Consider the following 18,544-nt stretch of genomic DNA (forward strand, 5'->3'; position numbering starts at 1 on the left):
TTTCTCTCCATACCTCTTAATCCTTTTAGCCGTAAGGGCCATATCTAACTCCCTCTTTAATATATCCAGTGAACTGGCATCAACAACTCTCTGTGGTAGAGAATTCCACAGGTTAACAACTCTCTGAGTGAAGAAGTTTCTCCTCATCTCGGTCCTAAATGGCTTACCCCTTATCCTTAGATTGTGTCCCCCGGTTCTGGACTTCCCCAACATTGGGAACATTCTTCCTGCATCTAATCTGTCCAGTCCCTTCAGAATTTTATATGTTTCTATGAGATCCCCTCTCATCCTTCTAAACTCCAGTGAATACAGGCCCAGTCGATCCAGTCTCTACTTATATTTCAGTCCTGCCATCCCGGGAATCAGTCTGGTGAACCTTCGCTGCACTCCCTCAATAGCAAGAATGTCCTTCCTCAGATTAGGAGACCAAAACTGAACACAATATTCCACGTGGGGCCTCACCAAGGCCCTGTACAACTGCAGTAAGACCTCCCTGCTCCTATACTCAAATTTCATAGCTATGAAGGCCAACATACCATTTGCCTTCTTCATCGCCTGCTGTACCTGTATGCCAACCTTCAATGACTGATGTACCATGACACCCAGGTCTCATTGCACCTCCTCTTTTCCTAATCTGCCGCCATTCAGATAATATTCTGCCTTCGTGTTTTTACCACCAAAGTGGATAACCTCACATTTATCCACATTAAACTGCATCTGCCATGCATTTGCCCACTCACCTAACCTGTCCAAGTTACCCTGCAGCCTCTTAGCATCCTCCTCACAGCTCACAACGCCACCCAGCTTAGTGTAATCTGCAAACTTGGAGATATTACACTAAATTCCTTCATCTAAATCATTAATGTATATTGTAAATAGCTGGGGTCCCAGCAATGAGCCCTGCGGCACCCCACTAGTCACTGCCTGCCATTCTGAAAAGGACCCGTTTATCCCGACTCTCTGCTTCCTGTCTGCCAACCAGTTCTCTATCCAAGACCAATATATCCTTCCTAAGGTGTTGTGCCCAGAACTGCTCACAGTACTCCTGGTGTGGTCTAACCAGGGGTTTGTACAGCTGGTGTCGATGTATTTACTGAGGCGTACGAAAGCATGGGCCTTACATTAAACATCCATAAGACAAAGGTCCTCCATCAGCCTGTCCTCGCCGCACAGCACTGCCCCCCAGTCATCAAGATCCACGACATGGCCCGGGGCACGGTGGACCACTTCCCATAGCTCGGGAGCCTCCTATCAACAAGAGCAGGCATCGAGGACGAGATCCAACACCGCCTCCAATGCGCCAGTGCAGCCTTCGGCCGCCTGAAGAAGAGTGTTTGAAGAACAGGCCCTCAAAATTGCCACCAAGCTCACAGGGCTGTAGTAATACCTGCCCTCCTGTATGGCTCAGAGACATGGACCATGTACAGCAGACACCTCAAGTTGCTGGAGAAATATCACCAACGATGTCTCCGCAAGACCCTACAAATCCCCTGGGAGGACAGGCGCACCAACATCAGCATCCTCATTCAGGCCAACATCCCCAGCATTGAAGCACTGACCACACTCAATCAGCTCCGCTGGGCAGGCCACATAGTTCGCAAGCCAGACATGAGACTCCCAAAGCAAGTGCTCTACGTGGAGCTCCTTCACGGAAAACGAGTCAAAGGTGGGCAGCGGAAACGCTACAAGGACACCCTCAAAGCCTCCCTGATAAAGTGCGACATCCCCACTGACACCTGGGAGTCCCCGGCCCAAGACTGCCCTAAGTGGAGGAAGTGGATCCGGGAGGGCGCTGAGCACCTCGAGTCTCATCGCCGAGAGCATGCAGAAATCAAGCGCAGGCAACGGAAGGAGTGTGCGGCAAACCAGTCCCACCCACCCCTTTCCTCAACGACTATCTGTCCCACCTGTGACACAGTCTGTGGCTCTCGTATTGGACTGTTCAGCCACCAAAAAACTCACTTCAGGAGTGGAAGCAAGTCTTCCTCGATTCCGGGGGACTGCCTATGATGATGATGATGATGATGTACAGCTGCAGCACAACTTCTACCCCCTTGTATTCTGGTCCTCTAGATATAAAGGCTTTTGATTATTTTCTGAACCTGTTCATGACATTTTAATGATCTATGTACCTGGACCCCCAAATCTCTTTAGACATCCACTGTTTTTAGCCTTTCTCCATTTAGAAAGTTCCCTGTTCTATCCTTTTTTAGGTTCAAAGTGGATGACCTCACATTTGCTGACATTGAAATCCATTTGCCACAGTTTTGCCCATTCACTTAATCTGGCGATATTGCTTTGTAATTTTATGCTGCTGTCTACACAGCCTACAATGCCATTGGCAAATTTGGATATATGACTTTCTATGCCATCATCTAAGTCATTAATAAATACGGTGAATAGTTGAGACACAGATCACTGCAGGGCACCACTAGTCACATCCTGCCAATTTGAGTACCTGCCCATTATCCCTGCTAACTGTCCTTGTCGGAGACAGAAGAGTAAGACCTGGTTTGCCATTTTCTTCAGTACGGTCACTGTCGAGTCTGCCCAACAATCGACACCGGCAGGACTGCCACATGTCTAACCAACGAAGAGTTAGAGCCACCTCGTTATATAGCGCACATTGGCCGAGGCGCCAGTTTGCAAAATAAGCAGTTTGCGTTGTTACCGCGTCAGTAAAGGAAGGCCCTCAGTGTGGACTCCATCAGTTCGCTAACTAGTCAGCCATGGCTGAGTGGATAGTACTGCCCCTCCGACAGTGCGGCGCTCCCTCAGTACTGCCCCTCCGACAGTGCAGCGCTCCCTCAGTACTGCCCCTCCGACAGTGCGGCGCTCCCTCAGTATTGCCCCTCCGACAGTGCAGCACTCCCTCAGTACTGCCCCTGCAACTGTGCAGCGCTCCCTCAGTACTGCCCCTCCGACAGTGCGGCGCTCCCTCAGTATTGCCCCTCCGACAGTGCGGCGCTCCCTCAGTACTGTCCCTCCGACAGTGCGGCACTCCCTCAATACTGTCCCTCTGACAGTGCGGCGCTCCCTCAGTATTGCCCCTCCGACAGTGCAGCGCTCCCTCAGTATTGCCCCTCCGACAGTGCAGCACTCCCTCAGTACTGCCCCTCCGACAGTGCAGCGCTCCCTCAGTATTGCCCCTCCGACAGTGCGGCGCTCCCTCAGTACTGCCCCTCCAACAGTGCAGCACTCCCTCAATACTGTCCCTCTGACAGTGCAGCGCTCCCTCAGTACCGCCCCTCGGACAGAGCCGAGCTCCCTCAGTACTGCCCCTCCGACAGTGCAGCGCTCCCTCAGTACTGCCCCTCCGACAGTGCGGCGCTCCCTCAGTACTGTCCCTCCGACAGTGCGGCACTCCCTCAGTACTGCCCCTGCAACTGTGCAGCGCTCCCTCAGTACTGCCCCTCTGACAGTGCAGCGCTCCCTCAGTACTGCCCCTCCGACAGTGCAGCGCTCCCTCAGTACTGCCCCTCCAACAGTGCAGCACTCCCTCAGTACTGTCCCTCCAACAGTGCAGCACTCCCTCAGTACTGTCCCTCCGACAGTGCAGCGCTCCCTCAGTACTGTCCCTCCGACAGTGCGGCACTCCCTCAGTACTGTCCCTCCAACAGTGCAGCACTCCCTCAGTACTGTCCCTCCGACAGTGCGGCACTCCCTCAGTACTGCCCCTCCGACAGTGCGGCACTCCCTCAGTACTGCCCCTGCAACTGTGCAGCGTTCCCTCAGTACTGCCCCTCCGACAGTGCGGCGCTCCCTCAGTACTGCCCCTGCAACTGTGCAGCGCTCCCTCAGTACTGCCCCTCCGACAGAGCCGAGCTCCCTCAGTACTGTCCCTCCGACAGAGCCGAGCTCCCTCAGTACTGACCATCTCGCATCAGGATGGAGTCCTGCTGATTTGAGCATTTACTGAATGCGACGGTTTTAATTACTCGGTGACTATTGGCAATCCGACCTGACCCTTTCCCTCGTTTGGGCTCTTACCTCGTAGCTGCTGGTGACACCGAGCCTGTAGAAGATGGGCAGGAAACCCTCAGCACTGACGACCACCACAAAGGTGTAAGCAATGGCAAAGTAAGCGTTGACAGCCCCATAGTGATAGGTCTCGTAGGGGCCCCCGAGCAACGTCACGGCAGACATGAAGCTGGCAGTGAGGCTGAGAGCGACCGGCAGAGAGCTCATTTGCCGGCTTCCCAGGAGAAATTCTTCGGGTGTCCCCTGTCCTCTTCCCACCACCGCATGATAGATCCCCACCAGTGCCGAGATCAGCAGGATCGCAGCAAACACCACGTAGTCCCAGATACCGAAGCTGCCAGAAACCATGGGTCCAGACATACTTCGGAACGCCGCTCTCCCCGAGCTCACAAACTCCCCACGGATCTGTGCAACTTTCCCACACGGCAGTCAGCAGAGGCATCGAAGGGTGTCAACCTCCGGGCGTGCTATCAAGTTAATGTCAAACCAATTTTAACATTCTTCCCATTTACTCAGCTTTCGTGATGAGTTTGTAAAACATGTCCAATCGGAAGGCATGATTTTTTTATCAGGTGACAATTTAATCTGCATACAGGAACTCATTAATCCAGCATACAACTTATGTTGAGCTTTCAGCAAGAGAGAAAGAGGGAGAGAAAGAGAGAGATGGAGAAAGAGAGAAAGAGATAGAGAAAGGGGTAATAGAGACAGAGAGAGAGAGAGAGAAAGGGAGCGAGAAAGAAATAAAAAGAGACAGAAAAAGAGAGAAAGAGCGAAAGAAAGAGAGAAGGAAAGAGAGAGAGAAAGAGAGAGAAAGAGAAAGAGAGAGAGAAAGAGAGATAGATAGCTAGATAGATAGATAGATAGCTAGATAGATAGCTAGATAGATAGATAGATAGATAGATAGATAGATAGATAGATAGATAGATAGATAGATAGATAGATAGATAATGATCCATGGGCACTGAATGCGCTTCTTGGATCTGAGTCGAGTGGCCATTATTCACGTGTGAGTGTTGGAAGGCTTGTTCAGGCACAGGATGAGGATGGAGGGCTACCAGTCCCACCAGTCACCATCGGATAGTGATCAGAAACAGGAACCAGGGCCCAATGTCTCCTCCCTCACCCAGGGGGCCCTGGGACAAATCGCGGCACCCTCAGAAGTGCCACCGCTAAATTCAGCGAGCTCAGTATGGGGTCAAGGGTTAGAATCTGGGACCGCACCCCCCCTCCCGGTCCATGTGATTCGGCCAATCACTGGACAAACTCACTGAGCCCCACAGGGAGCTTCTCCAGATAACTTTAGCAGAGCTGCCGACGCCCCCAATAATGTTTTACTGGAATCCCGTTGTCTCAGTGATTATTTACCTCACTTTCCAGTCAGACATTCCCACGTTCAATCACGGAACTGACCTTTGGTTATGCACATCAATTTTTAAACGATTGCCTCGACTACGACACTCTTTGGGGCAGTCCTCACCCGAGCCTCCTCTGTTTGAAAGAAATATGTGCTGTTATTCTTGTTAACAAACTGTTGTAGAACCATTAAACTGCAGAAGCACTTCTGTTAGCTCCCCCTGGCTTCCACTTGAAAAAGCTTATGGGCTAGATTTTCAGCTTTGATGATTTCAGGGCGGTAATGGCAGCGGGGCGGTGAGGTTTGTGCCCGGGAACAGTTTGCCCCTCAGTCATCAAAATTGTGCAGCTGGGCCCTGAGTCAGGGGACGCAGAGCTAAGGGAGGCGTTGTATACCTCTCCCGGGCTAAAGAGCCAGGCTGGGAGCGCACCGAGAGACATAAGAAATAGAAACAGGAGTAGGCCATACAGCCCCTTGAACCTACTCCGCCATTCAATAAGATCATGGCTGATCTGATCATGGACTCAGCTCCACTTCCCCGCCTGCTCCCCATAACCCCTTATCTCTTTCGCTCAAGAAACTGTCTATTTCTGTCTTAAATTAATTCAATGTCCCAGCTTCCACAGCACTCTGAGGCAGCGAATTCCACAGATTTACAAGCCTCTGAGATAAGAAATTCCTCCTCATCTCAGTTTCAAATGGGCGGCCCCTTATTCTAAGATGATGCCCTCTAGTTCTAGTCTCCCCCATCAGTGGAAACATCCTCTCTGCATCCACCTTGTCAAGCCCCCTCATAATCTTATACGTTTCGATAAGACCACCTCTCATTCTTCTGAATTCCAATGAGTAGAGGCCCAACCTACTCAACCTTTCGTCGTAAGTCGACCCCTCATCTCCGGAATCAACCTAGTGAACCTTCTCTGCACTGCCTCCAAAGCAAGATGCCTGGGGAGAAAAAAAAAACCCTGAACCCCCCCCCCCACAAACTGCGACCTCCCTCGGAGACAGTGGGCAGTGAGCGCTCGACCCAATCTGCACGGGGCATGGACGAGGGACGCTGCGCTCGCCTGCTCCACACGTTGTAGGTGAGGGACGACCCGAAGTGCGACTGTGGCCCTGAGTCCCAGACCCTGGAGCACGTCACATCGGCCGGCCCACTGAGAGCTGTGACTGGAGGCTCCTCATTGCCCCACTCGGCCTCTCACGAGACCATCGAATGGAGAGCCAAACTAGAGATCCCATTATAAGCATTTCTCGTCGTGCGAAGCAAAAACTATGGCAGTTTTAGTATTTGAATTCATTTTCAAAAAATGACATCGAGCGTACAGCACAGAAACAGGCCATTCGGCCCAACGGGTCCGTGCCAGTGTTTATGCTCCACATGAGCCTCCTCCCACCCCTCTTCATCTCACCCCATCACCATATCCTTCTATTCCTTTCTCCCTCGTGTGTTTATCCAGCTTCCCCCTTAAATGCATCTCCGCTGTTCGCCCCATCTAAAAAAAAATAATTCAATTACTAGAAATAAAATCTGGTCTCAGTCAAAGTGACCATGATTGTTCCAAAAATCGTAAAAGGCGCTCCCCAATTTCTGCTCTGGGGCGATGTTAGCGGGAGTCGTTAGAGGCACCTTGTGCCTCATTAGCGTTAACGGGAGGCGCAAACAACCCCAATTTCTAGTCCTTTGATTTTTGTGATGTTTAAAAAGAATGCACTCGATTTACGTTAACACGTGATGCTCCTGGATTTTGCAGCTGGCCAATGTTTAACAAGGAGGAGTTAGAGAAATTTAACCTTAAAAAAAATTAACCACACAACAAAACATTATTATTTTTGTCATTTTCTGCGCTACTTCGTAGGAATGAGATCCTAAAGGAATGCTGAAGCCAAAGTTCAGAACTTAAGCCGTGCCATTTCATGTTAAATCTCAAATCTCCGGACTTTGCTTTCTCCTTCAAAGCTGGTCAGAGGGACAAAGTGTCCCTCCAACACGTGTGCTGTTCCCCAGCTGATGGTGGCAATGTCAGCTCCGGCTGGTCCAACCTTTCGGAAACCACAAAAAATAGTTAGCTCCAGTCCTTTACAACAAAAAGGAGTTGTTACCATCTTAAAGCTGTGAGCTCAGTTATTCATTCGGGATTACAGCCGAACTAACGGCCCCGATTTCCAAAGCAGTCCGCTTGATTGGCACCCCATCTGTTGTATATGCAGACTATGGATGTACTCTCTGTGTAGTCATTGTGTGGTTGCATAAGATGGAGACTTGGTTTATGTAGTATCCCTGCACCTTACTACAAATTCACACAAGGCATGTATAGCAGACACGGTCACTCTGTGACCTTAACCTTTATTCCCAGGACCAAGGAGTATCGACTCTGGGTGGACCTCCCCTTTTATACCTGGAAACCCAGCTGAGGAGTGTCTCCCACAGGTTCGCGCCCTGTGGTCAGGGTGTGCATTTCTAGGGTATAAGTACAGTATACAGGAGTTGCATGAAGGTTACCGTTGCATGATGGTTACATACATGACATCACCTCCGCCCTTACGTCTTTTTGTGTCAAAGGTTAAATCTTTCAGGTGGTCGACGCTCTCTCGTGGGTGACATCTCATGCTCTTCTTCAGGTTCCTCCGTGTCTATGCTGAACCTTTTCTTTACTTGGTCCAAGTGTTTGCGGCATATCTGCCCATTGTTCAGTCTGACCACTATGACCCTATTCCCTTCTTTGCCAATTACTGTGCTCTCAAGCTACTTGGGTCCCAAAGCATGGTTAAGAACAAATACCGGGTCATCCATTTCTATACACCTCCCCCTTGAATTTCGATCATGGAACTCGGTTTGGGACTGGCGCTTGCCCTCAACAATGTCTGCCAGGGCTGGGTGAATGAGGGACAGCTGTGTCTTAAGCGTGCGTTTCATGAGGAGTTACGCTGGCGGGACGTTCCGCCTGGCCATTGGAAGCTGGCTTGAACGGCGCTGTCTGGACGTGTTTGATACCATTGCCCGACATAAACTCCTGGAATTCATGGCTGGTGAAAGACGGGCCATTGTCGCTGACCAGGATGTCCGGCAAGCCATGGGTCGCAAAAACCGTACGCAGACTCTCCACGGTGATGGATGTCATGCACGAGTTTAATATGATGAACTCGATCCACTTCGAGTATGCATCAACAACGATCAGGAACATTTTTCCCATGAACGGGCCCGCGTAGTCTACGTGAATACGTGACCATGGCCTGGTGGGCCGGGGCCACGGGCTGAGTGGGGCCTCCCTGGGGGCATTGCCCAGCTGGGCACACGTCGTGCAACTGCGAACCCAGTGTTCCAGGTCTGAGTCAATCCTCGGCCACCACACGTGTGACCGGGCAATGGCCTTCATTAACACGATGCCAGGGTGCTCGCTGTGGACTTCCCTGATGAATGCTTCCCTTCCTTTCTGGGGCATGACTACCCGGCTGCCCCATAGCAGGCAGTCGGTTTGGATGGAGAGCTCATCCATCCGTCTCTGAAACGGTCTGACCTCCTCGGGGCACGCCATGTGTGCGGGCGCCCAATCCCCAGTCAGGACACATTTCTTTATCATGGATAGGAGGGGGTCCCTGCTGGTCCAGAGTTTGATCTGTTGGGCTGTGATGGGGGAGCCTGCGGTTTCAAAAGCCTCAATGGCCATGACCATCTCGGCGCTCTGCTCCGATGCCCCCTCAGTGGTGGCCAGTGGGAGCCTGCTGAGCGCATCAGTGCAATTTTCGGTGCCTGGCCGGTGCCGTATGGTGTAGTCATACGCAGCCAGCGTGAGGGCCCATCGCTGTATGCGAGCTGACGCATTGGCATTGACAGCCGTGCTGTCGGACAACAAGGATGTTAACGGCTTGTGGTCCATCTCTAGCTTGAACCGTCTACCGAAAAGGTACTGGTGCATCTTTTTCACACCGTAAACACAAGTGAGTGCTTCCTTCTCGACCATGCCGTATCCACGCTCTGCCTGGGAGAGTGACCTGGAGGCATAAGCCACCGATTGGAGTTGGCCGTCATCATTACCCTGCTGCAACACACACCCAACCCCGTAGGATGATGCATTGCATGTTAAAACCAGTTTTTTTACAGGGGTCATACAAAGTCAACAGTTTGTTGGAACACAGCAGGTTCCTCGCCTTATTGAAAGCCCGTTCTTGACAGTCCCCCCAAAACCATTCACAACCTTTACGCAGGAGCATGTGTAACGGCTCCAACAATGTGCTTAAGTTCGGCAGAAAGTTCCCGAAATAGTTCAAAAGTCCCAGAAATGATTGCAACTCCGACGTGTTGCCGGGCCTGGGCGCCTGGCGGATCGCCTCCGTTTTTGATTCAATGGGCCGCATCCCGTCTGCGGCAACCCTCCTGCCCAAAAACTCGACCTCTGGGGCCAAAAACACACACTTGGCCTTTTTCAGCCGCAAGCCTACCCGGTCCAGTCGGCGTAGCACCTCCTCCAGGTTGTGGAGGTGTTCCTTGGTATCTCGACCCGTTATAAGAATGTCGTCTTGGAATACGATCGTTCCAGGAATGGATTTGAGCAAGCTTTCCATGTTTCTCTGAAAGATAGCTGCCGCCAAACAAATGCCAAACGGACACCTGTTGTAGATAAATAGCCCCTTGTGCGTCGTGATGGTGGTCAGAAGCTTGGATTCTTCAGCCAGTTCCTGAGTCATGTAGGCCGAAGTGAGGTCCAACTTCATGAACAGCTTGCCACCTGCCAGCGTGGCAAAAAGGGCCTCCGCTCTCGGAAGCGGGTATTGGTCTTGCAGCGACACTCGGTTGATGGTGGCTTTGTAGTCGCCACAAATCCTGACCGAGCCATCCGCTTTAAGGACAGGAACGATGGGACTTGCCTAGTCGCTGAATTCAACGGCCGAAATTATGCCCTCTCTGAGCAGCCTGTCCAATTCACTTTCAATTTTTTCACGCATCACATACGGCACCGCTCTGGCTTTGTGGTGCACTGGTCTGGCGTCCGGAGTGATGCGTATCACTACTTTAGTGCCCTTGAACGTTCCGACACTGGGTTGAAACAGTGATCCGAATTTTTGTAGGACCTGTGAGCATGAACTTCACTCCACAGATGAAATGACGTGCACATCGCCCCATTTCCAATTCACCTCAGCTAGCCAACTCATCCCCAAGAGCGCAGGGCCATTTCCCGGGACAATCCAGAGTGGCAGCCGGTTCTGTGATCCATTATTTGTTACCACCAAGTTCGTACTGCCCAGCACTGGGATGATCTCTTTGGTGTATGTCCGTAGCTGCATCTCAATGCGTTCCAGTTTGGACCTGCTAGCTCTGTGTGGCCATAGTCTCTCAAATTGTTTGGGCACTCATAAGTGACTGGCTAGCTCCTGTATCCAGCTCCATGTGCACCGGGATGCCATTCAATAAGACTTTCATCATCATGAGTGGCGTTTTAGTGTGTGAGCTGTGGACGTCAGCCACATGAACCCGCTGAACTTCAGCATCCATGGCTTTTCCCCAGGCCTCATCCTGCATTGCAGACCCTTCGTCTGGTTCCTCTGTCTCGTAGATTAGCCTCGCTACTGCCTTTTTGCACATCCTGGCCAAGTGTCCACTGACATTACAAATCCTACAGGTATATTGCTGGAACCTGCAGCTTTTCGCAGTGTGTCTACCCGCGCACCTCCAGCATGAGCTGAGATTGCTGTTAACAAAGGGACTATTACCAGGCATTCCTCTCTGATTGCCCATTTGGTTGTTTCTAAGCACTCTGATGGTGGGTGTTAATGTTCCCATCGCGGGACGAATTGTTCCTCGAGATGGCATGAATTGCCGATCCCCTTTCCATTTTCCCTGTTGCGGGTCCACCCTAGAGCCTGTTGCTGCCTGGGCAGTTTCGAAATGCCCTTGCCTGCCTGCGGGGTCCCGAGCCGCGTTCACCATGTTAACTCCCTGGTCCATCGCCACGTTGGGACCAGGGCTGCGCGCATAAATTAGCTTGGTCTCCTCTTCCCCTGCCATGAAGGTCTGAGCTATCAACGCCGCCCCTTCTAAAGTCAAGTCCTTGGTCTTTATGAGCTTCCTGAAAATCCCGGCATGATTAATGCCCTCGATGAAAAAATCCCTTAACATCTCCCCCCTGCAGGCGTCTGTGAACTTACAGAGACTGGCCAAGCGCTGCAGGTCCGCAACGAAGTCTGAGAGGTTTTGTCCCTCCCGACGCCGGTGTGTGTAGAACCGGTGCCGGGCCATGTGTACGCTACACGCCGGCTTGAGATGCTTCCTGATCAGCTGGCTGAGCTCTTCAAAGGACTTGTCCGCTGGCTTTTGGGGTGCGAGCAGGTCTTTCATCAGCGCATACGTCTGTGGTCCGCAGCTGGTCAGTAGATGCGCCCTCCGCTTGTCAGCCGCTGTCGCTCCCAGCCAGTCCTTCGTGACAAAGCTCTGCTGGAGTCTTTCCACAAAGTCATCCCAGTCCTCACCCACACAGTAATGTTCCTCTGTGCTACCGGTGGCCATCCTCGTGGTTCGGTGATTCCCGTTTCTCGTCACCAAATGTAGTATCCCTGCACCTTACTACAAATTCACACAAGGCATGTATAGCAGACACGGTCACTCTGTGACTTTAACCTTTATTCCCAGGACCAAGGAGTATCGACCCTGGGTGGGACCTCCTCTTTTATGCCGGAAACCAAGGTGAGGAGTGTCTCCCACAAGTTCGCCCCCTGTGGTCAGGGTGTGCATTTCTAGGGTATAAGTAGAGTGTACAGGAGTTGCATGAAGGTTACAGTTACATGAAGGTTACTGTTGCATGATGGTTACATACATGACAGTTTAGATGTGTATATACATGCTGGCACCACTAGAGGGTGCAACTGGTGGAGACTGGGGGGATTCCTGCCCTGGTGGCAGTGCCCAGTATAAAAGACTGCACACTATGCTTGTGTTTCACTCTGGAATTTGGAATAAAGGACCAAGGTCACTACAGTTTGAGTACAACACAGTGCCTCGTGGAGTCATTCATAAGTACATTACAGACATAACACCATCCACTTCCTTAAACATTCACTCCCTCCACCACCGGCACACCATGGCTGCAGTGTGTACCATCTACAAGATGCACTGCAGCAACTCGCCAAGGCTTCTTCGGCAGCACCTCCCAAAGCCGCGATCTCTACCACCTAGAAGGACAAGGGCAGCAGGGCATGGGAACACCATCACCTCCAAGTGCCCCTCCAAGTCACATACCATCCTGATTTGGAAGTATATCGTTGTTCCTTCATCGTTGCTGGGTCAAAGTCCTGGAACTCCCTCCTTAACAGCACTGTAGGAGTACCTTCACCACATGGACTGCAGCAGTTCAAGAAGGAGGCTCACCACCACCTTCTCAAGGGCAATTAAGGATGGGCAATAAATGCTGGCCTTGCCAGCGACGCCCACATCCCAGGAACGAATAATAAAAAAAAATCTCTGGTTAGGCCACAGCTGAAGTATTGTGTCACCATACTGGACACCACACTTTAGGAAGGATGTAAAGGCATTAGAAAGGGTACAGAGGGTTTACCAGAATGATACCAGGGATAAGGAACTTCAATTATGTGGAGAGCCTGGAGAAGCTGGGATTGTTCTTCTCGGAGCTGTGAAGGCTAAGGGGAGATTTAATAAAGGTGTTCAAAATTATGAAGGGTTTTGATAGAGCAAGTAGGGAGAAACAGGTTCCTCTGGCAAGCGGATGGGTAACCAGAGATCATAGATTTAAAATAATTGGCAAAAGAGAACTAGAGGGGAAATGAGGAGAAATGTGTTCGCACAGGGTTGTTGTGATCTGGAACGCGCTGCCAGAAAGGGCGGTGGAAACAGATTCAATAGGAACTTTCAAAAGGCAATTGGACCTGTACTTGAAGAGAACTAATTTTCAGGGTTAACAGCTGAAAGATGGGATGCAGGACTAATTGGATCGCTTTCAAAGAGCCAGCACAAGCACGACGGGCTGAATGGCCTCCTGGAAGCAATACGGAAGCAAACTGGAAGCAATACGGTGGAGGAGGATTTTCTGGAGTGCATAAGGGATGGTTTTTTAGACCAATATGTCGAGGAACCAACTAGGGGGGAGGCCATCTTAGACTGGGTGTTATGTAATGAGTGAGGATTAATTAGCAATCTCGTTGTGCGAGGCCCCTTGGGGAAGAGTGACCATAATATGGTGGAATTCTGCATTGGGATGGAGAAGGAAACAGTTAATTCAGAGACCATGGTCCAGAACTTAAAGAAGGCTAACTTTGAAGGTATGAGGCGTGAATTGGCTGGGATGGATTGGCGAATGATACTTAAGGGGTTGACTGTGGATGGGCAATGGCAGACATTTAGAGACCGCATGGATGAACTACAACAATTGTACATTCCTGTCTGGCATAAAAATAAAAAAGGGAAGGTGGCTCAACCGTGGCTATCAAGGGAAATCAGGGATAGTATTAAAGCCAAGGAAGTGGCATACAAATTGGCCAGAAATAGCAGCGAACCTGGGGACTGAGAGAAATTTAGAACTCAGCAGAGGAGGACAAAGGGTTTGATTAGGGCAGGGAAAATGGAGTATGAGAAGAAGCTTGCAGGGAACATTAAGACGGATTGCAAAAGTTTCTATAGATATGTAAAGAGAAAAAGGTTAGTAAAGACAAACGTAGGTCCCCTGCAGTCAGAATCAGGGGAAGTCATAACGGGGAACAAAGAAATGGCGGACCAATTGAACAAGTACTTTGGTTCGGTATTCACGAAGGAGGACACGAACAACCTTCCGGTTATAAAAGGGGTCGGGGGGTCTAGTAAGGAGAAGGAACTGAGGGAAATCCTTATTAGCCGGGAAATTGTGTTGGGGAAATTGATGGGATTGAAGGCCGATAAATCCCCAGGGCCTGATGGACTGCATCCCAGAGTACTTAAGGAGGTGGCCTTGGAAATAGTGGATGCGTTGACAGTCATTTTCCAACATTCCATTGACTCTGGATCAGTTCCTATGGAGTGGAGGGTAGCCAATGTAACCCCACTTTTTAAAAAAGGAGGGAGAGAGAAAACAGGGAATTATAGACATCGGTAGTGGGTAAAATGATGGAATCAATTATTAAGGATGTCATAGCAGTGCATTTGGAAAGAGGTGACATGATAGGTCCAAGTCAGCATGGATTTGTGAAAGGGAAATCATGCTTGACAAATCTTCTGGAATTTTTTGAGGATGTTTCCAGTAGAGTGGATAAGGGAGAACCAGCTGATGTGGTATATTTGGACTTTCAGAAGGCGTTCGACAAGGTCCCACACAAGAGATTGATGTGCTAGTTAGAGCACATGGGATTGGGGGTAGTGTACTGACATGGATTGAGAACTGGTTGTCAGACAGGAAGCAAAGAGTAGGAGTAAATGGGTACTTTTCAGAATGGCAGGCAGTGACTAGTGGGGTACCGCAAGGTTCTGTGCTGGGGCCCCAGCTGTTTACACTGTACATTAATGATTTAGATGAGGGGATTAAATGTAGTATCTCAAAATTTGCGGATGACACTAAGTTGGGTGGCAGTGTGAGCTGCAAGGAGGATGCTGTGAGGCTGCAGAGCGACTTGGATAGGTTAGGTGAGTGGGCAAATGCATGGCAGATGAAGTATAATGTGGATAAATGTGAGGTTATCCACTTTGGTGGTAAAAACAGAGAGACAGACTATTATCTGAATGGTGACAGATTAGGAAAAGGGGAGGTGCAAAGAGACCTGGGTGTCATGGTACATCAGTCATTGAAGGTTGGCATGCAGGTGCAGCAGGCGGTTAAGAAAGCAAATGGCATGTTGGCCTTCATAGCAAGGGGATTTGAGTACAGGGGCAGGGAGGTGTTGCTACAGTTGTACAGGGCATTGGTGAGGCCACACCTGGAGTATTGTGTACAGTTTTGGTCTCCTAACCTGAGGAAGGACATTCTTGCTATTGAGGGAGTGCAGCGAAGGTTCACCAGACTGATTCCCGGGATGGCGGGACTGACCTATCAAGAAAGACTGGATCAACTGGGCTTGTATTCACTGGAGTTCAGAAGAATGAGAGGGGACCTCATAGAAACATTTAAAATTCTGACGGGGTTAGACAGGTTAGATGCAGGAAGAATGTTCCCAATGTTGGGGAAGTCCAGAACCAGAGGTCACAGTCTAAGGATAAGGGGTAAGCCATTTAGGACCGAGATGCGGAGGAACTTCTTCACCCAGAGAGTGGTGAACCTGTGGAATTCTCTACCACAGAAAGTTGTTGAGGCCAATTCACTAAATATATTCAAAAAGGAGTTAGATGAGGTCCTTACTACTAGGGGGATCAAGGGGTATGGCGAGAAAGCAGGAATGGGGTACTGAAGTTGAATGTTCAGCCATGAACTCACTGAATGGCGGTGCAGGCTAGAAGGGCCGAATGGCCTACTCCTGCACCTATTTTCTATGTTTCTATGTTTCTATGTTTCTGTGCTGTAAGATTCTACAATTCTCTGAACTCTGAAGGAAGGCCATTGACATGAAATGTTAACCCTACGTTTCTCTCTCCCACAGATGCTGCCTGACCTCATAGAATCCTACCTGGCTGGAACGTTGCCCTGTTGGTCTTGGCTCAGTGGGTAGCACTCTTCTCTGAGTCAGAAGGTAGTGAGTTCAAGTCCCACTCCAGAGACTTGAGCACAAAATCTTGTGCAGTGCCAAGGGCTTACTGCACTGTCATCTTTTGGATGAGACGTTAAACCGAGGTCCCGTCTGCTCTCTCAGGTGGACGTAAAAGATCCCAGGGCACCATTTCGAAGAAGAACAGGGGAGTTATCCCCGGTGTCCTGGGCCAATATTTATCCCTCAGTCAACATCACTAAATAACAGATTATCTTGTAATTATCACATTACTGCATGAGGGAGCTTGCTGTGCGCAAATTGGCTGCCGCGTCTCCTACATTACAACTATTTTGGTAGAACGTAAAATCAAATGCCCCCATTTTGGCAAGGGCACTGGAACCCACAAATTAACAATTTAAACTTTAACTGTGACTTAAATCAAATTAAAATTTGGTTTCCGGGGGTGATGATGCACTCCAGTCCTTCCAGCGCCCACCTCTTCTCCTACATTACAACAGTGGCTACACTTCAAAAAGTACTTCATTGGCTGTAAAGTATTATAGAGTAGTGATAATGGGGGACTTCCTAATATAGACTGGGGTAGTAATAATGTAAAGGGCAGAGCAGGGGAAAGAATTTCTGAAGTGTGTTCAGGAGCGCTTTCTTGATCAGTACATTGCCGGCCCAACGAGGAAGGGGGCATTGCTGGATCTGGTCCTGGGGAATGAGATGGCTCAAGTGGATCAAGTGTCAGGTGGGGAACATTTAGGGAAGAGTGATCATACTATCATAAGATTTAGATTAGCTATGGAAAAGGACAGGGATCAATCTAGAGTAAAAATACTTAATTGGAGGTAGGCCTTGATCCTTGGTTCGGGTACAATCGAGGTACATTCCCATGAGGGGGAATGGTAGGGCAACCAAAGCCAGAGCTCTCTAGATGACGAAAGAGATCGAGAGTAAGATGAAGCAGAAAAAAGGGGCTTATGACAGATTGAGAATACACGTGAGAACCAGGCTAAATATAGAAAGTTCAGAGGGGAAATGAAAAAGGAAATAAGAGGGGCAAAGAGAGAGTATGAGAATAGATTGGCAGCTAACATAAAAGGGAATCTAAATGTCCTCTGTAGGCATATAAATAGTAAACAGGTAGTAAGAAAAGGGGTGGGGCCAATTAGCGACCAAAAAGGAGATCTACACATGGAGGCAGAGGGTATGGCTGAGGTACTAAACGAGTACATTGCATCTGTCTTTACCAAGGAAAAAGATGCTGCCAAAGTCATCATGAAAGAGGAGATAGTTGAGATACTGGATGGGCAAAACATTTATAAAGAGGAGGTACTAGAAAGGCTGATTGTACTGAAAGTAGATAAGTCAATTTAACCTCGGTAGTGGAGAAGGTTTTAGAAACAATAATCCGGGACAAAGCTAAGTCACTTAGATAAGTGTGGATTACTTAAGGAAAGCCAGCACGGATTTGTTAAAGGCAAATCGTGTTTTACTAACTTGATTGAGTTTTTTGATGAGGTAACAGAGAGGATTGATGAGGGCAATGCGGTTGATGTGGTGTACATGGACTTCCAAAAAGAGTTTGATAAAGTGCCACATAACTGGCCAGCCGGCAAAGTTGAAGCCCATGGAATTAAACGGACAGTGGCTCCATGGATACGGAATTGGCTTCAGTTACGTGGATAGACGGGAGAAGCTGGGGTTGTTCTCCTTGGAGCAGAGAAGATTGAGAAGAGATTTGATAGCGTGTTCAAAATCATGAAGGCTCTGGGATAGATTGCTTTGTCTCAGGTTGCTTTTCCTGATTGTCAGGTTGCAGTGTTTTGATTTTGTATTAGTGCTTGCGTCTGCACATTAAGAGGCTGAACTCCAAGTCATTGTCAACATCTTCAACAAATTTAAGACAGAAATAGACAGTTTTTAAGGGGATAAGGAGTTATGGGGAGCGGGCGGGGAAGTGGAGTTGAGTCCATGATCAGATCAGCCATGATCTTATTGAATGGCTGAGCAGGCTCGAGGGGCCGTATTGCTTACTCCTGTTCCTATTTCTTATGTTCTTATGTTCTTCACTGAGGCGTACGAAAGCTTGGGCCTTACATTAAACATCCGTAAGACAAAGCTCCTCCACCAACCTGACTCCACCACACAGCACTGCCACCCAGTCATCAAAATCCACGGCGGGACCCTGGACATCATGGACCACTTTCCATACCTCGGGAGCCTATTATCAGCAAGGGCAGACATCAGCCGCCTGAGGAAGAGAGTGTTCGAAGATCAGGTCCTTAAATCTGGCATCAAGCTTATGGTCTACAGGGCTGTAGTGATACCCGCCTTCCTGTAAGGCTCAGAGACGTGGACCATATACAGTATACACCTCAAATCACTGGAGAAATACCACCAGTGATGTCTCCGCAAGATCCTGCAAATCTCCTGGGAGGACAGACGCACCAACGTAAGTGTTCTCGATCAGGCCAACATCACCAGCATCAAAGCACTGACCACACTCGACCAGCTCCGTTGGGCGGGCCACATCGTCCACATGCCTGACACGAGACTCCCAAAGCAAGCACTCCACTTGGAACTCCTACATGGCAAGCGAGCCCC

General features: G+C 49.7%; 1 protein-coding gene across 12 annotated transcripts in view; it reads right to left on the reverse strand.

The window, feature by feature from the left end:
• The window catches only part of LOC139280602 (sodium-coupled monocarboxylate transporter 1-like), a 60,250-nt gene extending 55,797 nt beyond the window's left edge, over positions 1–4,453 (reverse strand). For all 12 annotated transcript variants that reach the window (XR_011596723.1, XR_011596722.1, XR_011596720.1 and 9 more), the window contains exon 1: positions 3,991–4,453. Coding sequence is in view for 8 of the 12 variants with exons in the window: in XM_070900147.1 (XP_070756248.1) it covers positions 3,991–4,341 (351 nt within the window). In the remaining 4 variants the exon portion in view is untranslated. The remainder of the gene's footprint in view (positions 1–3,990) is intronic.
• Positions 4,454–18,544: the final 14,091 nt, after the last annotated feature.

The sequence above is a fragment of the Pristiophorus japonicus genome, chromosome 15, assembly GCF_044704955.1.
Source record: "Pristiophorus japonicus isolate sPriJap1 chromosome 15, sPriJap1.hap1, whole genome shotgun sequence".
In the NCBI taxonomy this organism is placed as follows: domain Eukaryota; kingdom Metazoa; phylum Chordata; class Chondrichthyes; family Pristiophoridae; genus Pristiophorus; species Pristiophorus japonicus.